Source organism: Seriola lalandi, unplaced genomic scaffold (assembly GCF_002814215.2).
Source record: "Seriola lalandi dorsalis isolate HSWRI2012SDOR001 ecotype SW California unplaced genomic scaffold, Sedor1 jcf7180002054188, whole genome shotgun sequence".
In the NCBI taxonomy this organism is placed as follows: Eukaryota; Metazoa; Chordata; class Actinopteri; order Carangiformes; family Carangidae; genus Seriola; species Seriola lalandi.
Window position 1 is genome coordinate 1,069,101 of NW_019524741.1, and position 25,709 is coordinate 1,094,809.

Genomic DNA, 25,709 nt, shown 5'->3' on the forward strand with positions numbered 1-25,709 from the left:
AGATATACATGATAGTTAATGTTTTCCCCCTCAAATTAGTTTTCTTTTTAAATTCATGTTTTCCTTAACTGTTACATTTGTTTTGGTGTTTAATTTGCATGTTTTCATCAAATATTAACACTTGCTTGTTTTTTTTCTGTTTTTTTTTGTCTTGTTACAGATGCATGTGTGTGCCTGCGTGTGCTCCCTCAGTATTTTGGTTTTGCTTCTTGCTAGCGAAAATGACTGCAGATATGCATGTGCAATAGGAGTCTTTTTAAATCCAAGCTGCATGACCTTCAACTTATATACAGAACCGTATGATTGTTTGTGAAACTATTATGTATTTGATTAAGTAAAATCTATATCTCTGGACTTATTATGACAGGTAAAGCTCTAGACTACACTAGCAAAGCTACTGGAGTCTACCCTGGGATGACTACTGCTCCATACTCCCAGGTCCCTGCCGCTGGGTTTGGTGTAAATAGTGTTCTAAGAACCTCAGATGGAATAGTTTACTCCTCTGTTTCTGCTCCAGTTCCATCTACATATGCAATTACAACTCAGCCAGGCTCCATCTTTAGCACTACCTTAACACCTACATCAACAGTCCAGAACCAGTCATTGCCACATCCATATGGCTTCATTCCCACAACAGACCCAGGACAGATAATTCCTTATGACACTGGGCTACCTAAGGAGCTTCTACCCACAGCTTTGGCTGACATTATAACAGGCTACCCAGACATGTACTCAGACACCACCCTGGAAGCAATTGCTGCCTCTTTGGATGCCTTGGCTTCTTCCCCAATATTCCCTGGCTTAGACAACACCAAGATGGCCCAGTATCAGATGGAGAGGGAGTTTTTAGAGCTAGAGAAGCTTAAGCAACTATGTCTTGCTGAGGAGCTGGAGTGGGAGAGGCAGGAGATCCAGCGTTACCGTGAACAGGAGCAGCTTATGGTCCAAAGGGAGCTTGAGGAACTTCAGGCTCTGAAACAGCAGCTTCTCCTGCAGCAAGAGGAAGAGCACCATGCCCACATGGTGGCCCAGCAGGAAACCTATGCCCAACAGAAAGAACAGCTGCAGCAAATCCAACAACTCCAACTGCAACTCCAACGCCAGCTAGACGAGCACTATGGTAGCACTGGTACCACAGGAAACCTCTTAGATGCTAAATATGCAGGTGTCGGGGACAGCGGCCAGTACTGGCCTGTCAAAGATGAGTCTACAACTCCATCTACTGGGATACAGTTAGAGGAAAGTCGGGACCAGCTTAGCTTAGTAAAGAAGCTTCAATCTGATCAGGACACAGGCAAAAAAATAATTGATAGTGGAGTACAGACAGATGATGAAGATTCAGCAGAGAAGCAGCATGTAGGAAGGAGAAAGAAGAATAAGAGAAATGTTGATAGCTCAGCTCAGACTGATGATGAGGACCAAGATGAATGGGATGCTCCCACAAAAGCTCGACGACGCTCTCGAAAACATAGCAGTGATGGGAAACATAGCTCCAAGGTCTCTAGCATTGCTATTCAGACAGTGGCAGAGATATCTGTCCAGACTGACCACTCTGGAACAATCAAACGACCCAATGTCCAGATGGACACTAAGGTGGAAATCATCAAGCATATCTCAGCTCCAGAAAACTCTCAGAGAGGGGGCAGTCTTAGCTGTCAGACAGACTCAGATAGAAGGCACACACCTATTGAGGTGGGATACAGCACACACTTAACAGCAGATGCCCCCTCTAAGTCTAAAAGCTTCTATACTGTAGTCTCCCCCCTGTCCCCGGAAAAGTCATCTGGAGGTCAGAGAATGTTGACTGCTGACCCAACCAGATTTTCTTCTGGCCCTCGGATATTAAAGGCTGGCCATAAGTCTCTGTCTGATCCTAAATCCCTTAGTCCTACCACAGAAGACAGGATGGGTGGATACAACGCAGACAGCTATTCTGTAAGTTATAGCAGAATATAAGTGGAAAAAATGTCTTATCATTGCCGATAATGATAATTACTGTGCTCATTATTTCAGAATTATGAAAATGCGTTATATACAAAAATGATAGTAAAGTATGCAACTGTAGTGAATAGGGAATTGCAATTCAAATTCATTGTGAAGTGTTTTAATCATCATTCAATGATAGACAGATTTATGATTTGTTTTTATGTTCTAGGGCCGCGGCTCTCCCTCTGGCACAGGTAAGAAGGTAAAACGGACACTACCAGACCCCCCTCCTGAGGATGACTCTCTGACAGGACGATCAGGCTACAGCACCAATTCTGCTCGTCGCCGTCTTGCCCGTAGTACAACAATGGCTCGGGCAAAGATCCTGCAGGACATTGATAAGGAGCTTGATCTGGTGGAGAGAGAATCCTCTAAACTTCGCAAGAAACAGGCTGAACTAGATGAAGAGGAAAAAGAGATTGACGCCAAGCTACGGTGAGATGCTACAGATTTAACATTAACAACACAGGATATATGCATTTGTTAGGGCCCTATGACATTAGTTCATTAACAAATAATTTTAGTAACTAAGTAATATGCCATAAATAGATTACAACCATTATCATTGCATTCGTCCCTCTCATGCAATCACTATTCCTAATTCATCTGCATGATTCCCCTCTTACCTTGATAGCTTATGGGCTAAAAGGCTGCCTTGACATCACTCAGTGAGACCTCTCCACACTCACACATAGTAAAAGGTACTAATGTGTGCGAACCTGGAACATTATTTGCCTCTCTGGTTGTAATGTTAAGTGTTAGTGTTGTTAGTGGTTAAATTGTAAAACAATATGTGTCTTTTTTTTGCTATCACTGTAGGTACCTGGAGATGGGTATCAACCGGCGTAAGGAGGCCCTGCTGAAGGAGAGAGAGAAGAGAGAGAGGGCCTATCTACAGGGGGTGGCAGAGGAAAGAGATTACATGTCAGACAGCGAGGTTAGCAACATCAGAGAGGCTAGGGGTGATGGCCTGGAAAGACCACGGACGGCTCCACAATCAGAGTTTGACCAATTCATCCCCCCACAGACAGAAGCTGATTCCCAGTACAACACACTAACTAGTCCCTACTCTCACTATGCCCAGTATGTTCCCCAGACCCAAACCACCAGCCACTATACCCAACAGAACCTATATCAGCAGCAGTCCCTTTACCACCAACAGGTGTCTCCTTACCCAACTCTGTCCCTCTCCCATGCTCAGGCTCAGTCTAACAGCTACCAACATGCTCTGCTCTTGCAGCAGGGAAAGCAGCGACAAACCACCCTGTCTGATTTAGAGCCTAAGATCACCACCAACTATGAAGTGATACGCAACCAGCCTCTGCTTATTGTACCAGCCTCCACTGAAAGTGGCTATGGAGTGGCTCACCTGGGGGGCAAATATGGCAACTTGGACTTGAGACTAGGACTAGAGGAGAGGAGCATGGCTTCAAGCCCCATGTCTAGTATTTCTGCTGATTCCTTCTATGCCGACATTGACCACCACAATGCCAGGAACTACGTGTTGATAGAGGACATAGGGGAGCTCACCAAGGCTTCAACGGGGCTGGGCAACACTGGCTTGGGTTCTGGATTCAACCTTCCTGATAAGGAGCTGTCCAAGGCAGACAGACTACTCAGGGCAGCAGAAGTTAGGCGCACAGCAGAGGTAAATACCTATTTATATACAGTACAGTATGTATATTTTTTGTTTGCTTTTTAGTTTCACTAATCTTTCACTGAACATCCAGAATTTCAAAATATTAGAACATTACTATGAATATATATACTATGCATTTTATAGCCTGTTAAAAATGAAACAAAATGTATGACAGCAAAATAGTGCTTTAGCTGTTGAGCTTATACTACATTTCTCACAAACAAATGTAGACACAATGGATCTGTCTGGTCACTTCTATACACCATTAATCACCTATTCTGGAGCTATATGTAACACATAGTATTTACTACTAAGTCACATTACTATTCAGGAAACACTAAATGTGTGTCATATTTCTCCCTTTTAGGTGGCAGATTTTTTAGGTTCATCTCGGCTTCAGGGTTATGGTAAAGGAGAAGACGACACTATGGAGGAGCCTTATGAGCTGAAACTATTGAAGCAGCAAATCAAGCAGGAGTTTAGGCGTGGAACTGAGGGGCTAGAACACTTAACAGGTCTGGGCCTACCCCAGTATCTCCCCAGTGACAGCAGTTTTCGCCACTTTCCTAAAGGAGAGAAATATAGCATTGGCAGGCTCACCCTTGAAAAACAGGCTGCGAAGCAACTCCCAGCAGCTGTGTTGTACCAGAAACAAATGAAAAACAAAAAGGCCCTAATAGACCCGAAGGCCGTCACTAAATTTTCTCCAATTCAGGAAAGTAGGGACCTGGAGCCTGACTTTGGCAGCTACATGGGATCTGGGGCCTCCTCTGTGACCAATCTGGCTGCTAGAGCTAGGTTGCTACAGGATGAGATTACATTTGGGCTAAGAAAGAACTTGTCAGAGCAGCAAAAATATTTAGGTTCCTCACTGGGGGCCAACCTAGCTGGTTCTCTTAATCTTGGACAGTCCCTTGGACTGGGATCCACTATCAGGGCCACTGGCCAGGATGATGGCACCTACCCAAGTGGTACTCGTTCCCGACCTTCATCACGACCCTCCTCCCGCCCCTCTTCTGTCTATGGCTTGGATCTATCCATCAAACGGGACCTATCCAGCTCTTCACTCAGACTTAAAACAGAGGGAGAGGTCCTGGATGCAGCATTTGCCCCTGGGGTGGCCAGAGCAAAGCCCACTAGTTTACCTATAAGCCAAAGCCGGGGCCGTATCCCCATTGTGGCTCAGAACTCTGAGGAAGAGAGCCCTCTGAGCCCAGTGGGGCAGCCTATGGGCATGGCTCGAGCCTCAGCTGGACCTCTCCCTCCCATTTCTGCTGACTCCAGGGACCAGTTTGGGTCTAGCCATTCCCTGCCAGAGGTGCAGCAACATATGAGGGAGGAATCTCGGACACGTGGCTATGATCGAGACATTGCGTTCATCATGGATGACTTGCAAGGTGCCATGTCTGACAGCGAAGGTAAATGGAGCCTCAGACTGTTTCAGCAACTCGACTGTGTGGACCTGCTTGTTATGCATGCTAATGCTGAGTGGTCTTACTGACTTTGTGCACTAACTGGTTCTTTCTCAATCATGATCGCTCCATATACTTGTTGTTGGTTGTTTGTCACTATATATTTTTCTCTGTCACAGTAAATATCACATTAGATGTTTGCATGCTATTTCTTTTCTCTTTAATTTGTTACTCACCGATACATAACACTCCTGGCCTGAGTTTATGTATGGCACTTATCAGTTCTATCCATGTTTGTTCTGTTATTTCATCAGCATGCTTTGTCTTTTTATTTTGCTAAAGCTTTAGTCCTTCACAGTAAAATGATGATCCTTAATATTATAACTCAGTGGTGACAGAATTGCTTTGCACAAACTCTATGGGCTTGAAAACATGTTGTCCACGTTATAGCTGCCTTATTCTTAGTGAGTCCAAAATTAACTGAAAATCCATAATTATGGTTATGATTATTATTATTATTGAAAAATCATATTTTGCAGTCACCCTAAACAGAATATCATTATCGCGCTGGGCATATAATGCATGGCAGATGTAATTATTATTATTGAGGATTCACTCCTGCATAAATATTCAGTTATGAGAGGTTGTGGCATATAGTGGCAGACACTGTTGCAGAGTTGTTTTTTCAGAAACTTACTGACAGAATGAATGAATGGTAGATTCTAATAAGAGTATTTTTTAATCTTTAAAAACGAGATACCAACTTTTAGTATTTTTTAGTAAGCTTTGTGTTATGAAAAAGCCCTAAAGTGTGTAATGTGTAAGTCATTGTTAAATAGCAGAAACAATCTTAAAACATAACAATGTAATATTTAATCATCTTCTCATATGCGAAGTGCCTCATAAACAGAAATAAAATGTTTGGTTAATGGCATTTAGAATGTCGGACGTGCTGTATAGACCATCTGGAAGCTGTGTTAGCTGCAGAGACCTGTGGTAGCAGACTTTTACATGAAGGTATGACAAGGAGTGTCTGGGGATTCTCAGCCCTCCTCCGACAATCTGCAGAGCAAAATAGTGGCTTTTCGAGAAGTAGGTCAGTAGGTCCCCAAAAGATGTATATATTTACTTTTCTAAGTCACCCTTCCTGCTATTTTGGAGAACAACTAGCAGCAGTAAGTTTAAAGGAATACTGCTGAATCATGGTGTGGTGTGAGTGTACTTTAGTATTCTGCACAATCAAGGCAATCACTTTGTGTAGATATTGCTCTTTAATTCTTGGCAAGTCAGTGATGAATCTACCAATTTAAGAATAATCCAATTTGCAGGGTTTTTTTTCCACATGTCAACCCTCACTGCAATGCAATGACCTTCTCTCATGGACTGTCATGCAGTTATGCGCACTATTAAAATTTACATTTTGCATCATATTATTATGTCTAATTTATGTTGTGTTGACTGTATGTCTTTGTTTCAATATGTCTTTAATTTTCTATCTGTATCTGATTTTGCATCCTTGCATGTTGTGCAACACATGTTCTCCATTTCCATCTAAATAAAAGTGAATGTTTTCTGCTTGTTGGTTGTTGCTGTGGATGTCTCATTGCTATGTGAGATGTCCATGTCCCCTCGTAATTGACAGAAAATATTGACATATATTATCTCCATCTTCGTAAGTGTGGAATTGGCAGTGTTCCATTAGGTTAGATAAATCAATATATGTAGATATCAATATGCAGTATGAAAAGTTAGGCAATTAGATACAGTGTGTTTTTCATTTCGTAGAAACAAGTAAACTTAGACAAAAAATACAATATTAAGGCCAGTGGCCCAAAAGTGAAAAGCACCTGCCTGATTAGGGATAAGTTTGAGAGGGTTTAATGTGATCCACATCGATTATCAGACAAGAATCACTATGCATAATAGTAACAACTATGTCTTGTCGAATTTAGCTTTATTCCTGGACCATTTACGAAGGATCAGTGTAGTTGAATTCTTGATGAGAAGGTGATATTTGTCCTGACCTCACATAAAAGTGTCCATCTGCCTTGATTACAGCACTAAGTGAGTCCATGCTGGCTCTGAACAGAGATGATGCCAGAATCTTTCATGAAAGTATCAGACACGGTAGAGTATCTCACAGTACTAGTTAAGAACCCCCTACACTCATGGTACTACTGTGGCTCAATCTTACATTAATTGATAGATGGCTTTTTCCCCCCTTAAACTGTATCATATATGTTTTTCATAATGCTTCTGCTTAAATTTGTAAACATCCGACAGTCTTCTAATGTCAGACTTGCAGTAATTTCAAGCATGCCTCTTACATTGACTGCTTTCAGTGCATGTGCTGAAGTATACTCACAATACATATCTAGTCTGAGCACAGTTCCTGTAGTTTGTTAGATTAATGAACGTATGTTGACGCATTTCTAAAAACAAATATACAACTTTGTACCCCAGCTGGAGGCCCAAACTGGAATATAGAAGGTGAGACAGCATTCAATTCCCATGTAGTTACATAGCGACTGTATGCCTCCATGCCGCACATCATGGTTCTGAATGATCCACTTCTCTGATTGATTTCTGTAAACATACCAGACTCATTCTGGAATGACCCATATCTCAATAGTATACAATACATGTCATTTAGCAGATCTCTAGTAGCTGACATGTCAGATCCATTCTGGAATGAAACCCATCTTAATGGCACTAGATGACTTTTATGTGTCACATATTGTAGTGATTTGAGTTACACATCATTTGGAATGACTGTGGTTCTGTAAGCATATCAGACCCATTTCCAGTATTCATGTTCATGCACTTTTGCAAAAAAAAAAAAAGAAAATCACGTGTATATTGTGTGATCATGCTTAAGTGTTACCACAAAAATATGTTTAAATCGCTTTTCATATACATGTACGGTATGTTAAGGCATATTATCCAAAATTCTGAAGGTCGATGCTGCCACTGTTTAATGATTCTAGATCAGAAAACTTTAACTCTGACAAGAACTGATAAGTGCTTTCTAACCCAAAATCACATGGGTAACAGGCAACATTTACCTTCAGTATAAATGGCCATCAGGCCATTTCTCTTCATCATTATTGGTGCATCTTCTTGGAGAAATTAGATCACTGATAATACAAAGAGACATTTGGCAGACCTGTGCACATTCTATCCTTAGTGACAATCTATTACATTGGACACCAAAGTGATGATGACTCATATTTCTAATGTAGAACATTAATCACCAACCTGACTTGTTACCATGGCTTTTAGATCATTTTTCAATTGAGCTGAAAGTTGAAAGTTTTCTGAGATTTGCAAAGATGCTGGTAAAATGTGGCACAAGGCATCCAAAATCTTTCAGATGTCACATATCATTGTTAAAGTTTGACAGCACACTGCACTTACAGTACTTACTAAATATATTTACATAGTACAATACCACTTCATTTAGAGTTATATGGTTTTTGATCCTAAACTACAGTGGAAGGTAAAGAATTAGATACATGTAGATATGTCTTCCCCTTGTCCGCTTAATTATTTTGTTAAGAAAAATTACATTACAAACAAGTGTTTGGAGATGGCTACATAAATTAGGTTTATCATCATTATCATTATTATTATTATTATTATTATTATTATTATCAATGGAGTAAAAACATACAATGGGACAACTCCAATCCACAGTGTTTTGACTGAAATTATTAAATATCGTAATAAATAATTTCCAAGGGCTTCTTTCAGTAACAATGTTTCATATACAGCAGCTATGAAAATGTGGACCAAAAAGAGCCCTCATACTCAGACGAGGAGCACTGCATGAGATCAAAAGCATGCCGAACTTAAAATGCTCTTGAAATGTATTCATCCTTCATTCAGTGCTTGCAGGGATCATTTGATCTCACAGACGGTATGGATACGATGGAGCAGAGTTTATACACCTATCCAGTCAGGACAGATCAGTGATCTTCCTGCATTTGTGCAAATGGGAGGATGGACAAACTCTGTGATGAATACTAGAAAAGATTCTCCAAAAGATTGATCTCTGCCCAAGTTGCCCAAGCAGAGATTTATTACATTATCAGGGGCACAGAGGATTTGTGATTGTGCTTATGTGAATTTTAACCTCCACCTCTCCCTGCCTAGCGTACCACCTGAGGAGAGAGGAGACAGATTGGTTTGATAAGCCAAGAGAAGGGCATCCGCAGGGTGGAAACATTTCAGACCGGAGACAGGTGAGATCCAAACAAACAACATTCAACTCAACACCACATCTTCTGTGTGGTTTTCTTACTGAAAATCTCTGGTATGTAGACCTGTTTTTTTTATGAAAGGAAACCTATTTTCTTCATGCTGTAAATTCTTTAAAATCTCTCTCAGATGAAACTGGTCCCTTATGCCTTCCCTCACACTCGCATCAGGCTTAAGAGAGACCTGAAGGACACCAGTGTGTCAGGTATAAGGCAAACACGGAGCACACAGACATACAAGAACTATGCACACAATCATTATTATCACTGTTTTGCTAATAAGGATTTGGTGTGTTTATTTTCCCCTCAGGGAATGGACTTGGGATCCGTGTAGTAGGTGGGAAGGACATTCCAGGGAGCAGAGGAGAGATTGGAGCCTACATTGCCAAGGTCATCCCTGGTGGTGTGGCAGAACAAACAGGAAAAGTTGTAGAAGGTGAGAGGAGAATAAGAAAAGGAAGCGATAAAAGTGCTCCTGTGGGCAGTCCCATGACTATTATCATAATTGGCCATCAGTGAATGTAAATCTTTAAACTATTATTAGCAAACTATTCTTATTCAGTGAAAATCCCTGCCTGAATCACTGAATTCCAGATGGAGATGCGAGAGGCTGCTGTAGCCTTCTGTGTTGTGGTCTGTCATGTCTCATTCTCTGAGACATCACTTCCAAACACAGAAAAAGCCTGTCAACTCACCCTCCGCAGCACTGGGCTGTGTTAGTCATTAGGCTATATTTAGCATCGCTATAGACACACGAATACATAAAAGCAGGCATACTCAAACACACACACAATAATTAGCTTTACAACCCTTCAAAAAGAAAAATCCTATCCAATTTGTATCTTAAATTATTTGAAATTACTGAAATTATTGATTTAACTGAGAAGAGATGGAATATTCATGAAAATTCCCACAGTTTGAGGATATTTTTAGGACAAAATTGGTTCTAGTTTCTCTCTTCACTGGCAACTCCACATTAGGGACTGCCATGACTTTGCTTATTTGCACAAGGGAGGGGCTGAAAGTCAGATCAGCGAATGTATTTTCTCTTCGTCTCATATATTTCATTCTTTTGTTTGTGTGTTTGTTCGTTTTCCATTTAAAGACTAAAAGAGACAAGGTTAGATTGGGTCCTTTCATGGCATTGTTAGTTGTAATAGAGGAATAGTAACAGTGGTCAGGCAGGAAATGTTTACTTTCTAGCATATGCCGAATTGTAATTATACAAATGCGATGCTTATGTTTCACTTGAAGAGAATAGCAGCGGAACATGGCTTTAGGTGTAAAGAGAAATAAAGCGGAGGAGGATACGGTGAATTATACAGAGAGAGCGGAGGGAATAATCTAAATGTGCACTGGCTCATGCAGAAGGCTATGGAGTTATTAATTCAAGCCTTTATTGTCACAGCAGCTGGTGAGTTGCTTCATAAGCAGAAGTCTAATCTGAAGACCAGGTTTCATTAATGTAAGTGAGGCCTCATACAGCTCTGGCCTTGGGGTGGACTTTTGAGTTTGCTGTGCACTGACTTTTGTCTATAATATATCATTAATATACTGGTTGCTGTGCTGTGTGTGTAATAATACAGTGTCATGTCAACACAAAAACTAAATAGAAAATAAATTTTCCCCTCTGTGTGCTACAAATTGAAGTGTTGCTTCTGTCATGTAAGCATGTACGTTGCTGCACTATCCAGACTGTAACATGTTTCATATGTAGAAATGGGGTGAAATGCATTTGGCCACCAGGCCATAAAACATACTATCCAGGAATTGATAACCCCCCCTTTTGTCTCTGAATCTGCCTGCTTGCCTTCCTCACACCACAGGAATGCAGGTGTTGGAGTGGAATGGGGTCCCTCTGACAGGAAAGACTTATGAAGAGGTGCAGTGCATCATGGGCCAGCCATGTGCAGAGGCGGAGCTCTGCGTGAGACTGTGAGTTACATCTGTCATCATTTATCCCCCCGTCCCACTGAAACTCCTACATGTTTAGTCGCAATATGGTGACTCCGCACACCTTCTCTCCTCCTTCCTCCCTCTATTCATTCCACACCCCTTCATCTGACAAATATCACTCGATGATTACTGCTAAGATACACTGGTTGATATTCCATTATAAATTTCCTGTATGGATCCAAACAGTGACCTTAACATGCTGTCTGACCCTGAGCACCCACAAGCCCTGGAGCACCATGTCCAGCTTAAGGCTGGTATGTACAAGGATTTGCTGTTATGTCTGCATGCATGCATGTATCTGTGTACCTATATCACAGAAACACAATGTGCATTACTATACACATTTGTCTCAATAGGCGGGCAGCGTTCCCCTGGTGTGGATCCTAAGCAGTTGGCTGCAGAGTTGCAGAAGGTGTCCCAGCAGCAGGCTCCTGGTGTGGCTGGGACAGGAATCGGGCCTGGAGGTTTGGGGGTCCTCTCTGCACTAGAGCGTTCAGCCCTCCTCCACTCGGGGACTGGATCGGCTGCCTCCAGCGGCGTGCCGAGCCCTGGTCAGCCTGCATCCCCTGCCATAAACAAAAAACAGCGACACAAGGTAGTGGATTTGACTTCTTCGCATACTTTCTGCTCAAACACACTCCTCAATTGTGAAGGAGTTCAGTTTACAACGTGACTAGAAGAAAAAATATAAATAGTCTACAACTATTTCATATGTCAGAGGTTGGTATTTTACGTAAAATAAAAGTCTAGACTGAATAAATAAAAAGATGGATCTGTATTAAGCAGCTGTCTCTGGAACCCTGTGTGATCTGTCATGCACCCTGGCTGCTGTGATTCCATCAGTATTACATCACACAACACTACAAAGGGGGAGGTTGCATGGGAAGGTCAAATGGTGTGACTGTGTTCATCAGAGAGTGACAGACCAATTATAATGGCTCAATAAAACAGTGTGACAGAGTGCATGGCCCCGGCTGCAGGTGTGCTTTACACATGACATGGGCAATATGTGCATAAGTGCATCATCATAAACAAATGTTTAAATGTTTGATTTCTTGAAACACATTTCACATTGACAGAAAAAAGAAGATGCATTATGTTACACAAATGTTGATGAATACCTAGTATAAAACATGAAATAGAAAGTAAAAATACGTTTGTACTTTGAAAATGGTCTAAACTGAATTAGACTTTTTTTTTCTATTAATGTTTAAGAAGCTCAAATAATTGATTAACCTTCTCAAACTTCACTGGAGGACTTTTCCAGTCAATTACACTGCAGACATAGTCAAATCTCTCCTGAGGCTCATAGATCTAGTGAGAAATCTTTACTCTGCATCTCAGCAAGGACAACCCTTTCATCTGTTAGCTGACAGCACATTATATATTTCAAGAGAGCACTATTTACTGCAAGCTATTGGCTGAAGTCTGTTAGGAACTTTTCTTTGTATATCAGGTCAGCGTCTATTTAACTAATCATGAAACAATCGATTCATAACCATCGCAACTTTTATTCTTTCCTGTTTCAGCCAACAGAGATTATGAAGATGCCTCATCCCATCACTGGAGACATTCAGGTAAAAGAACACTTTCAAAAAGCACTAGAGCAATTTTGGACAGCGACAAAATAAAGATGCAGCACAGTAGTTTGGTCCCTACAACCGCTCTTTTTTCCCCTCAGCTCCAGATCAACTATGACAGGAACCTAGGAAACCTGATCGTCCACGTCCTGCAGGCTAGAAACCTAGCCCCAAGGGACAACGACGGCTACTCTGACCCTTTTGTCAAGGTCTACCTCTTACCAGGGAGAGGGTGAGTTCTGAGTGTGTTCGAGTGTTCAGTGATGTCTGGTCTGTGTCTGCCTTTTTGCTTCTGTGTCTGTCTTATCCCCCCACCCTCCCCACCCCCCTCTATTTCTTTCTGACGTTGTACTGACTGTGCTGTATGGAACTGACTAACTACTGCAGTTTGTATGAGAGAGTGAGGCAGGACATGATGGTATGAGGCAGTCATTTGTAGTGTCATTTGATTCAGTCTCTATGAATCAATGGATGGGTGTTTTTGACGCAGTAACAAAGCAGTGAGAGGAGATCCTTTGCCATATTGCTACATTATAAAGTGTCAGATTACCTGGTCATACACAGCCTACATGTGTAAACATATACGTTGAATTCACAAGCCCTTCTTTCTCTTCCCACGTTTGACTAGAGGGAGTGCTTCAGCATTGTCCCCTTGTATTACAACCCAGGCTTCCTCCTCTTAGCCCTATCTGCTCCACTGTCTACCCAGGAGCCGAGTGAATAGCAAGAGAAAGGATCGATACAGCCTTTATCTGCTCTGTAGCAGTATCTGCTCTTGGATAATGACCCCATCAGACCTGTTTATGAGATTATAAACCCTTTCTACTTCTGCTCTATAGGTTAGAAATGAAAGCTCTGCAAGAGAGCACATTTGTTCCGCTGCTGTTTCATTTGAAGAATATTTTGAAATCCATTTGTCTGACATTAGCAGTGAAGTGCACAGCCAACAGTTCAGAATAGTGAATTATAAATTCACCCACGAGCCGATTGTAATCATTGTGAGTTTTTTTTTTCTTTTTTTTTTTTTTTTTGGTCTTGCGTCACATACATTGCTCCGGCACAAAAACAGTGATACACCCTGCATAGAATATTGATTGCCTCAGCTCTCTATCCTCTACTAGCTTTTCTTTGAGCTCTCTGGGCTTCTCTGACTGTTTTTTGTGTTTTTGCTTTTCTTGTTTGTGATATCTGCCCTCCTCTTCCTCTTCTGGACTCCCTCAGCCAAGTCATGGTTGTCCAGAATGCAAGGTAGTGTGGTGCTGATCTTTGCTTTTTAGTTGGTGTTATGTTTTTTCTTTCTGTAAATTACGTCTCCAAAGTGGTTTTTCCATCCTTTTGTTGTGGCCTTTGTTGTTTGTCCAATTATCTGCTGTATTTCATGGTGTTTAAGAACACTCCTATCATTGCTTTTTCTCTCTGTGCCTCTCACTTTTAACATTCCTCAGCTCCTATCTCTGAAGTAATGTGTGATTTTGTATCTTTGTAAAAACGGAAAAATCAAAAAAAAAAAGGAAATTTGAATTAGTTTCTTTTGTCTCCACAAAAGGACTCTGACCATTTTTACGAACATTTATTCAGTCCACATTTATTGAGTATATCACAGTTTGGTGAATGTTTGCCATGGGGTCAAGCAGGGAAGAGAATTTTTTAATTTATTACTGATAATCATTCTGAATATCATGACTTATCAGTGCTGATAACAAGAGAAGGACCAAGTATGCCCAGAAGACCATGAACCCGGAATGGAACCAGACTGTAATCTACAAGAACATTCATTTGGAGCAGGTACTGTGCAGAATAACATTAACCCACCCACACACACACCCACACACACACCCACACACGCACGCACGCACGCACGCACGCACGCACGCACGCACACACGCACACAGTCCTTCACTCTGTCTTGCTTGTGCAGTTACTGTATGTGCTGCGGGCCGCTTTAGGGCAAAGTGGATGTCTTATACTCTTATTACAATTCTGACCACATGCGTTGTCCCGTGGTTCAGCTCAACAGCCACAATTTCTGCTCTCACACACTCTCAACACAGAAAGCCTAACTGAGTGTCGTTTTAACTAAAAGAGTTACAGAAACTTGGTGATCATACACCTGTATCTGTCACTGTGCAAGCGTTACTGTGTATTTGGGTGTATGTGTTTTTTTATTCTTGGGTCTCTGTGTTTGTCGGAAGCAGTGTTGTTTATGACAGAGACACCACCCAGACACTAATTACAGCTGTGAGGGATGAGTGCAGATGCAGTGGCTTTTGTGGTCCGAGGAAAGAGGCCTTCTGTGAAGGCAATGGATTCATCAGTTCCTCTGGGGCTGGCTTCTGTTAATCATGACTCACTGCTGGCTTTAAAAATGCTGCTGCATCGCTCATTCACCCACTCCCCAACCCTTGAGATGTGTCCATCTCTTCCCACACAGTCCTATACAGACATACAGTATATAAACATTCCCAGGTATGTGCACACATGCATGTACATATATTTGAACAAACCAAATCGAGTGTAACCCCTCGCTTCTTTGCCCATTACAGTATCCCTCCTAGATTTGCGTTCATTCATGCACTGCACACAGTGTGCCTGAGCTGTTTTCTTTCACACTACTTCCACCCACATACACACAAACACAGGCACTCTCACACACTTATACACATTGCTCACACACATACATATTCACACAAGATCCCTCATCTTAATCCGTGCCCCTTTCTCCTCTTCTTCATTCTTTCTCTCCAGTTAAAGAAAAAGACGCTCGAGGTGACAGTGTGGGACTATGACAGATCCTCCTCCAATGACTTTCTTGGAGAAGTGAGTGCTTTTGGAATTTGAATCCTGTGTGTGAAAATGTCAAATGCATTTTGTATTTAAATCGCACAAAAGGTTTCTGGTGCTTTATTTTCTGTCCTTAAAACAACCTAATAATATTAGCCTGGTGTCTATCCTCTCACAAACTCTCATAAGCTCTGCTTCATGCCTGTAAATCTGTATAGTGAGCAGATCTATTTATCTTGTGCTAAATACATTCCTTTCCTTATTCCCCTGTATCATTTAATATTTATCTAGCTGATGTAGCTGATTGCTGGGCTTCGACTGAGAGTCATATCTTTTCTCTGTATCTCTTTGTGTGTGTATGTTCATTGTGTCTCAGGTGTTGATTGACTTGTCAAACACTGCCCAGCTGGACAACACTCCTCGCTGGCTGCCTCTGAAGGAGCAGAGTGAGAGTATTGAGCACAGCAGAACCCACCATGCTACTCAAGGCCCACCAGGGTCTGGGTCAGGTCAGGGTCACGGTCAGGGACACGGCCATAGCCTGGGCCATATGTCAGGGCCTGGGATGGGGCCTGGGCATGGTATGGGACAGGGTCAAGTGCCAGGACAGGGAGATGGGAGTCATGATTCACCTAAAAACTCTGTAATCAAGAGCAGAAGTCATGGAATCTTCCCTGATCCAGGCAAAGGTAAAAGAGTCCACCACACAAATCTGTTTTCAGCTTCATACACATCCTCAATTTCCATGAATCAGTTTATTCTATGAGACTATTCTGAATCATGACACTGATAGTATTATTCTCAGCTGTTTTTCATTTGTGAGAGGACCCATCATTTATAAGGTGGTCACTCGGTTGGCATACAGCTAGAGGCTGTTACCATAGAAATTGAAATACTAATAATTTCTTGAGACCTGTAAATGCACTCCATGTGCTTGTCAACTGCAACATGGCACAATCAGGGCTGCAACAGAGCAGAAAATATTAACTACACTTAACAGCAGATTAAATTCATGTACAGTTTGCTGTTGTCTCCTTAGCAGTCGTAAACCCACATTATGTCTTCCTCCAGACATGCAGATGTTGCCTTTGGAAAAGTCACACAGCAGCCCAGGCAGCTCCAAGTCTTCCTCTGACGGCCAACTGCGCTCCCACGGCCCCTCCCGAAGCCAAAGCAAGAGCAGCGTCACTCAGGCTCACCTTGAGGATGCTGGGATAGCCATTGCCGCCGCCGAGGCTGCCGTGCAACAGTCCCGCCTGCAACCAAGTAAATGCTGCCCCTACCCATGATTCAATTCCTCTGACATGCTTCCTTTTTTTTCCTGCGCATGCAACGAGATCGTTTGACGAAAACCTGAACTGCTGTGAGATCACCTCCTTAACATTTTACCTCTGCCTTCTGCTCTCCTCGTCTTACGTTTCTCTCTGACCACAAATTGATTTGATTTTTATCAACGATCTTATTTTAATTCAGCCTCCTCCAAGTTAGATCAGACTTAAAAATATAATCACTACACAAAAAATCCAAGGCATATGAATAATGCAATTAACTGAGGTACTGTATGTCAAAACCTAACTTGCTGTAAAAATCTAAAATCTAAAATTAAATATTTATGAATCTGGAATTCAGTGCACTAAATATTCCAAATATGGTATTTGACATTTTCCATTAACAATTTGCTACCTATTTGTTACTTACTTAAGTAGGATATAAAGTTGATATATTACTGTGAGTTACTAACACAGTTGAACAATTAATAACCAAACTAAGGAATAAATATATTTAATTAGCTCCAAAATTAGAGCCGCTAACCCCCTCTGTTTCTACATGGAGTGTGCATGTGCCAGTCCCAAGCATATGGTTTCTACAGACCCTGAGTGTGGAGACCTCCAATCCCGATATAGAAACCAAGCTGGGATGGCAATCCCTTACATGTCTTGCACCAGATTAAAATGACTTAAACAATATATATTCATGTTTAGGCGTAGTCTTTAGTGTGATGTCCTCAAGATGAAGGATTACAGTATGCTGTCGTCCCTCTCTGGGATAAGTTAGCCCAGTGTCAAGAGCTATTTCAGCATGCAGTTGCAGCTTCCCTGGCTACTGCTCCCTGGCCACTGAGGACTTTGTGATGCTGCCGTCTGTCTGTGTGTGTGCATGCGTGTGCCATATGAATGAACCCTTAGAAAAAGTCACAAAATACACACACAGACACGCACAGGTATGGCACACAGTCTCCCCTCCCTACCCGGTCCTTTCCCATTCCTGCCACTTAAAACAAAGGGGACTCAAATGTGAGACTGAACCAGTCAAACCAGGAAACACAGAAACACCAAGAGGTTCAAAAGTCAACAGGAGGCTCACTCTGCACTCACCGGCCATTGAGAGTAAAGCGGTCGAATAACCATGAGAGGAACAGAAGTGTCAAGGGAAGGTGAGACAACATAGGAAAAATGTAATAAATATTACTAATCCTACCTTATCAACCCTAATGCAATACATCTAAAAACTAAAAAACAGACAAGAAACAAAATTAAGTCCATATAACCAAATGTGTAAATAAGTGAAGTAATAAATTAATTCAGCTATCTCTCATTTAATGATTTTCATGTATGTAAGTCTGTCAATGTCTGCGTGTGCATATGCAAGTGTGCATTTTTTTTAATTTTTTTTTTGGCTATAGGAACAGAATTCCCAGCTTTTGCTTTTGAGTCACAGATTGTCTTTCAAACCTAACCACACATTTTTTTTAAATTATTGTAAAGCAGATGAGCACTGGACACTGTGACCATGAAGGCAAAGAATGTTTCCAATTTTAGTCTAGACAGAAACACTTCACATATTCCCTGAACTAATCTCACTCTTTCATACTGTACAGTATGTGCATAACTCAACAGCAGCCAAGAGCCAAGAACAAATAATTATTACAAGTCTACAAAAGGACATTGATATTGTCTCATACTAAATTCATTTTCATGTGTGAATTAAACTTGGTGACCTTTATTTCAAGTAAAGGGATTTGCCGTGTGTTAAATGAGGTCTCTCACACACACGCACGCGCGCGCATGCACGCACGCACGCACGCACGCACACACACACACACACACACACACACACACACACACACACACACACACACACACACACACACACACCACTGCTAAATTCAAGGACAAACTGTCATCTATGCTGATCTGTTCCTCCCTTGATATGCTGTTATGTGATGCTCAGTCAGTTATGTGTGACAGACAGCGTCACTGGCAATGAGTGATAGCTGAGTGTGAAGTGTTTCAGCTTATCTGTTGGACATGCATGTGTGTGTGGTCGACGCTGTGTCAGTGGAGGCGCTCTGTGTTCATGCAAATAATTTTTTTATTAGATAGATAGATAGATAGATAGATAGATAGATAGATAGATAGATAGATAGATAGATAGATAGATAGATATTTCCTGACCTGCATACTTGCTCTTCTTGCCCTCAGGACCAGGACACCGGCTGGCTGATGTCTCAGGTTCAGTGGTGCTGTCTGCCCCAAGTCTTGTAGGAGACGCCTACGGAGGTCTGGATGGGGAAGAGGGGGCGGGCACTGGAGTGGACAGTGCCATTTTCCAAGTGCCACGCATGTAAGACTATTTAATGACTGATTTCTAGCACAGATGTGATGTCTTACAAATAAAGTAATGCTTATATGTTTGTCTTTTTTTTTTTTTTTTTGTGCCACAGTGGTAAGACTATTCCCAACGGCACCGAAAAAAACCAACTAGGGACCCCAGAAAATGAAGGCAAGTTCCAGAAATGTCCTCCTTTACAGTAAAAATCTTGAGGCTATGTCCTGATGTTTTCTTACATGGTTGTAGGTCTCCACCTGCTGGGTACATTGTGTCATGACACTATTTTCTTTTTTTTTTTTTAAATGTACTTATTTACCCAGCCACTACAAAACTATCTCTATACTGCATTTTGATAATGGCACTATTCAATTGTGGAGTCAAATGCTGAGTTAAGTGCTTATTATAAATTAACAATATTTACCCAACATAATGACTTAATGCTTGGCTAAGAATAGTGGACGAGATGTGGCTGTCACACTATCCTACCCACTGTCATAACTATATCTATGTTTCATGTAGCTCAGGTGTCATGATGCCTCGCTTCCATCTCTAGTTTCAATTTGTAACAAAGAGCCCAAAGACATTTTAGGCTGCGACCTGAGAGCTGTTACACAGATGAGGGTCATGAGGTCATCTCCATGGTGCCTGATGAGTCATTTAACACATTTTACCATTTTAACACTGTCTTAGTAAAACCCTTTAACTTACAATAAAATAACGATGAGACCCATGTGAAGCTGAAGGGATGTTCTCTGACCTGGTTTCATTCTGCTGTGAGCCCAGGTTAAGTGATGCATCATTGTTAAATAATTCAAATAGGTTTGAGTGACACTAGGAGGAAATGCTTCTCTGTGCAACTGTAGGAATCTGCCTACAGGTACTTAGTGCAACCACCCACTCACCCTTGTCTCTCTTTCATTGTTGCTTTTAGCTGGTAAAACACAAGTGATGGGGGAGATCAAGGTCGCTCTCAAGAAGGAGGTGAAGACAGAAGGGGACCAACTGGTCTTGGAGATCCTTCAATGCAGAAACATCACGTACAAGTTCAAGAGCCCAGACCACCTACCAGGTCTGGAAGTAGTGTGTATTTGTGCACACCAAAATAGTTTGCATTTTCACCAACCTATATTCATATCTATTTAAACTTATCTAATTTGCCTTCAGATCTGTATGTGAAGTTGTATGTGGTGAATGTGGCCACTCAGAAGAGGATCATCAAGAAGAAGACCAGAGTTTGTCGACATGACAGGGAGCCCTCTTTCAATGAGACCTTCAGATTCCCTCTCAACCCAACTGGACACGCCATACAGGTACAACAGACACCCGACACTACAGATGTGGCTCCGTCTAACTGTCACACAGGATTTGTCATACTGCTCAAATTTTATCACATTAAATTCTTTTTTTTTTCAGATATTTTGGTGTTAAAATATACTTATTAACCTAATAATCATAGCATATAAATGGTTCTTCCCTTATGGTTGACAGAAACAACCTTAAATCTCTTAAATGGCTCATTGCAGCTAATTAAAGCTGGAGGCTTGTAACGTCTGACAAAACAAGCCTTAAACCTCATTAAGGGAAGATTTATAAACTGGTCTGCTGCCTCATGTAGCAGCTGGGAGACTGAAACACCTCCTGTGGGCTGCAGGATACGAACATCTAAAAGTAGCTGGTAGTGTCTTTAAAAAGATAATTCTACACAGACAGTTTTAGTTTAATAAATACTTACAAATTGCACAATTTAGTGCTCACTAACTTCTTTTTGAGTCAGTGTTAAATGGAAAATGAATGGAAATGTGTAACAAATATAAATGCATTTATTTATAGTTGTATATGTAATAAAGGATCACACAAATAAATCTATATTTCATCAAGATTTAAAGGTTAAACTTGTTTATTTCTTTCAAGATTGGTATATATTGATCAATAGGCCACACCCTGTCGCTTGGCCCAGTGGTGCTGCATTATTCATGCTGATAACATGCTTTTAAGGGTGCACTTTTCAAGATGGAATGGGTGCATGAGCTAACACTCACAAAGCAACAGAGTGAGCGATGACAAATGTGTTCCTCTCTCCACTGTATTTCCAGCTTTTCTTGGTGTCTAATGGAGGGAAGTTCATGAAGAAGACCCTGATAGGGGAAGCATACATCTGGCTGGACAAGGTGGACATGAGGAAGAGAGTGGTCAGTTGGCACAAGCTGTTCGTCAGCTCGACACAGACCAACCCCTGAACACCGCGCCAAAAAAAGGATTAGCGGGAGATCAACGAAAGGTGAAGCCAGACTGTATTAGTTCAGAGATCCAACTTGACTAAAATGGATGATGAAAAAAAAAAATTTTCAAGAAGGGGAAATAAAAAGATCCATTTAATTTACTTCCTCAGTTTATAAGTTAAAAGAAGGAGGGAATTATGTGCAAATACCATAATAAATGTATCAGTCCAACACTGCCAGCACATGTCCACCTCTTCCCATGTTCAGTCTCTGTTGGTTGTGGACTTTACTTGTAGGATGCAAATGTGCAAATGCCACAGCAGGCACTGAAACAGACTCAGCAGCCACATGGCTTTGAGAGCAGTGATGTCGTTCTTACCTTAGTTCCACTTCCATAAGCCACATGAGACATTGTTGTTTTGGTGTCCAACTGAGCTAACATATCTATCAAAGGGAAAGATTGGGATACAAAAAAAAAAAGAAGGTGAATTTCACTTTGATCACAAAACCATCAACTGAAATAGCATTGTGTTTTTTTGTCATGTGACAGTCATCGTCGTAATGCCTGAATGACGGTAGTGATGTGTGTGGACATCAGATGTCTTGAAATATTTAAAGATGAAGGAATGCATAATGTTTGTATGATAATCAATAAAGAAAAATCATATAACAAAGCCTTTATGTAGAACTGAGTCAAACAGCTGACCTTCGCCATGGGATGGAGATAAAATGTACAGCACTTCAGATGTAGATATCACACATGCAGATTACAGAACATATCAGAGTCACATTGTACAGTGTGATGTTTATGTAGTATACAAAGATTATCAGATATATCTAAAGACAATATGCTGTATAAGAGTTGTTCTCTTGTCATTAGATTATATATAGTAAGATATACACATAAGAACTCTGTTAGACTGAGGCTGTGGCTGGCGCACTGACAATCCAGTAGGCTACTTTAGTCTATGGTGTAGACAGTCTTAATAATTGTTATGTGAATATGGACCTATGTGAGCTCAAGGATCTTGTTGAAAAATGGCTCCTTTGGTCCACTGATCACACTGACGCACCACTAGATATTCAACAGGGCTGTGAAGGATCAAAATAAAGGTCAAGGTCAACATCCAGTGACATATTGGTATTTCACTGGCATGCTATTGTGTAGGGCAGATTAGAATTACAATAAAATGCATCTCGTGCTCTGAGGCCCAAAGCACATGCTGCGTGTTGAATGTTATAAACCCAACTGTAGAGGATGACAAGAGTTTATCACATCCGTGTCACATGTACAGCGTTTTACTTTAAGGCTGTTGTAGTTGCTGAGAGTATGCTGATTTCTCTTTCTGCGTAGCCCACCATGTCATTACACTGTTGGAATGGACATGTAATTCACACAAATTGTGTCAAAAATCATACGTAGATCTGCAACTGTCATCACTTCAGTATGACAGCTCTGCTTTCTGTGTATTAGTGAAGCCCCCTGGTCTGAGTTTCAACTAAAAATAAAATGAAGAAAAAAAACAAAATGTTCTTTTGTCCAGTCACATGTCAAGGTTCCTCTGTGTGTCTGGCTGTGCTGTAAAACTCATTGTTTTGTGACAGTAACTCCCTTTTGCAACACCAGTGAACCAGCCTCTTTCACTGCCTGTGACCAAAACACTCACTCAGGCCCACTGGGGTTCAGTCATATTTAAGGTTTAGAAGAATGCATGGGACCGAATCTCAGCACTAACGTGTGAGCAGGTGACCCATGTATACATCATGTTTTGCCACCATATCTACAGAATGACAAAAAAAAACAAAAAAAAACAAAAAAAAAACATGTACACTATCAAGTGACCCTTTGTCGGTGTATTTAGGCATATCACAGGGCCGATGCAATTTTTTTTAGAAATAAATATATATCAGAGGAAACAACAAATACACTTAGAACAAGATGTCACTTGAATCAAACAAAAAAAAGAGGATATAAAAAGGAAGGGAACATGGCTGATTTTTCAGATAATTATTTTGCTGTGCCAACCCTAATTTTTTTTTTTTTTTTTAGACCCATTGGTTCTTTTGAAGTACTTCTATGCAACATAGATGTGTTTGAATGCATTTGTTTTTTGGAATTAAATGTTGTCTGTGAACATATGGTCTTATAGAAAATGACTTTAATTTGTACATCACTGAGAGAAAATATTAAATAGAAATTAAATATATGATTTTTTTACTGATTTTAATATATATTGATGTTAACAGCCGTTAACATCTACATGGAGCTTGTGCACTTTATTATTACTACATTATTTATTTTCTTGTCTCATTTTAAACTCTCATGACATGCAAGACTATGTGTTTTGTGTTTCTGCACTGAAATGAACTGACTCATGGTGTATGTGGTGGCAGAAAATATTGTGGTGTACATTTTGTATCTATGTGGCAAAAGAAAAACATGCAGACATGTTGGGGTTCCTAAACACAATGCACAATCTGGGGAGAAATCACCCTTACTACATCATGCTTATAGTCCACTGAACAGTTGGTGTAAAAAAGACATATTCCCTCAATGCTCAGTCATGACTGTTTAGCCCCCCGTGTTTCATTAGACTTCCTTCAAGCTAATTACTGTTTGTTCAGATCAGCTGTTGCCTGTAATTGTGAAACCATCCATTTGTTGTTGTTCTGAGGGGTGTGAATGTGACTCAAGTCCTTTGACATGTGTACATAAAGTGTTTATTTTCTACAAAGATTGAATGTTTATATTGTCCGAAGTTTGAGCATGTGAGTGTCGAAAAAAATCACAAAAGACTTAATAACTGTACAGCAATGCGTGTCTATAGTTGTATAAGGGGAGTTGACTGTGTAATCAAAACATGTGCTGTCAACCAATGACTATCTGTGCAACCACGTCCTGTAAACGGCTGAAACAACACAAAGGGAAAAAAAAAAAAAATCTATTCAACTTCAATAGTTGTCTGAGACTTTATGTTTTGGATGTTGCATGTTTTGTTGATGGTTTGTCAGTATATTTTGCTTACAGATTATGTTTAAAAAGAGACAGAGTATGTATAGATTTATCTGTATGCTGACTGTAAAGAAATATGCTTGTAAAATTGTCTTGTTTTTCACTCAGTGTAAAAACAAAGAATCTAATGTCATGGTTTTGTGGTTGTACACAGGATGTGTTGAGATATTATGCAAATTGTGCTGTAAAAAAATCAGCTGTTTCCCCCCGAGTCTAAAGAATAAATATTAAGAAGAGCTATATTACACATGCAGAGTTGAGCTTGGTTTCATTTGTCATGATAATAGGTCTTGTTCAGACATTTTGGCTTGTCATAGCAAGAACAGCAACAAAGCTTTCTTTGATGCTGCCACCAGATGGTGCCAAAGTCATGCACTCTGTGGTTTTAATTTAAGAACATATTTGCAGTAAGAAAGTAACCCCTTCACAAAACCATTTCTTATCATCATAATTACTATTATTACAGTCTATTTTCATTTTTTGTAACTTGCCATTTTCTTTTTTCATTACCTTTTTTGATGAAATTATCCTCCACATTACCATCTCTATCTGGTTTAACTGAGAGTTCGTGCCAACATACTCTGTCTTCCTTTTTCTTGAGTTTAAAGTCAGGGCATTTACTGCAGTATAGCAGAACCTGGGACTAGTACATCCCAGATTTTATTTCTGCAACAACAGGCTGGGTCATGTCTTTAAAGCTTTATTTAGCTGCAATATGAAGACATGGCCACAGTGAGGCAGCACTGACTCAGTGTGTGGGGCAGAGCAGCTCTCCTGGTTCTACGGGTTCTAGAAGAAGTGCATGGTATTATACTACAAAATTTAAAAAAATTTCATTTATGATGTTTATCATGATCTTTGGGCTTTTCATGAGGAAAAAACAAAGAAATGTACAATTCTTTTATACAGAAGCAGTAAGACTCACATTGTTTAATCAGTGACATGTCGAGCAAAGCTGCCAAAGAAGTGACCATTGTTGGAATTCATTGATTATTTTTCCTGATCCTGATTTAACAAACGAGGGATGGATGAACCTTAAAAAAAGATGGGCCAAAGGCAGATAAAGTATACGTAATAATCATTTAAAACTAACTCCTACATTAATTAATTTTTTTAGAGAGTTGAATAAATGTAAATATGATACATTTTTTGTAGCTTTTGTAACCAGCCCAGAGCTTCTGTTCTTGTAGGTCATTGTAATAAATAGTGAAATATACTATTCCATTAAGTAGGAATTTAATGGAAATAAATA

General features: G+C 40.6%; 1 protein-coding gene across 1 annotated transcript in view; it reads left to right on the plus strand.

The window, feature by feature from the left end:
• pclob (piccolo presynaptic cytomatrix protein b) overlaps positions 1 to 24,704 on the plus strand; it is a 56,701-nt gene extending 31,997 nt beyond the window's left edge. The window contains exons 13-36 of the mRNA XM_023403986.2: positions 368 to 1,935; positions 2,156 to 2,421; positions 2,806 to 3,634; positions 3,993 to 5,043; positions 7,096 to 7,164; positions 7,501 to 7,527; positions 9,193 to 9,281; positions 9,427 to 9,502; positions 9,607 to 9,732; positions 11,123 to 11,231; positions 11,439 to 11,506; positions 11,609 to 11,847; positions 12,782 to 12,829; positions 12,934 to 13,064; positions 14,054 to 14,080; positions 14,524 to 14,617; positions 15,578 to 15,649; positions 15,990 to 16,302; positions 16,685 to 16,879; positions 19,096 to 19,237; positions 19,338 to 19,396; positions 20,157 to 20,294; positions 20,390 to 20,535; positions 21,319 to 24,704. Of these exons, the coding sequence (XP_023259754.1) occupies positions 368 to 1,935; positions 2,156 to 2,421; positions 2,806 to 3,634; positions 3,993 to 5,043; positions 7,096 to 7,164; positions 7,501 to 7,527; positions 9,193 to 9,281; positions 9,427 to 9,502; positions 9,607 to 9,732; positions 11,123 to 11,231; positions 11,439 to 11,506; positions 11,609 to 11,847; positions 12,782 to 12,829; positions 12,934 to 13,064; positions 14,054 to 14,080; positions 14,524 to 14,617; positions 15,578 to 15,649; positions 15,990 to 16,302; positions 16,685 to 16,879; positions 19,096 to 19,237; positions 19,338 to 19,396; positions 20,157 to 20,294; positions 20,390 to 20,535; positions 21,319 to 21,462 (6,026 nt within the window). The 3' untranslated portion in view covers positions 21,463 to 24,704. The remainder of the gene's footprint in view (positions 1 to 367; positions 1,936 to 2,155; positions 2,422 to 2,805; positions 3,635 to 3,992; positions 5,044 to 7,095; positions 7,165 to 7,500; positions 7,528 to 9,192; positions 9,282 to 9,426; positions 9,503 to 9,606; positions 9,733 to 11,122; positions 11,232 to 11,438; positions 11,507 to 11,608; positions 11,848 to 12,781; positions 12,830 to 12,933; positions 13,065 to 14,053; positions 14,081 to 14,523; positions 14,618 to 15,577; positions 15,650 to 15,989; positions 16,303 to 16,684; positions 16,880 to 19,095; positions 19,238 to 19,337; positions 19,397 to 20,156; positions 20,295 to 20,389; positions 20,536 to 21,318) is intronic.
• The last annotated feature ends 1,005 nt before the right edge of the window (positions 24,705 to 25,709 follow it).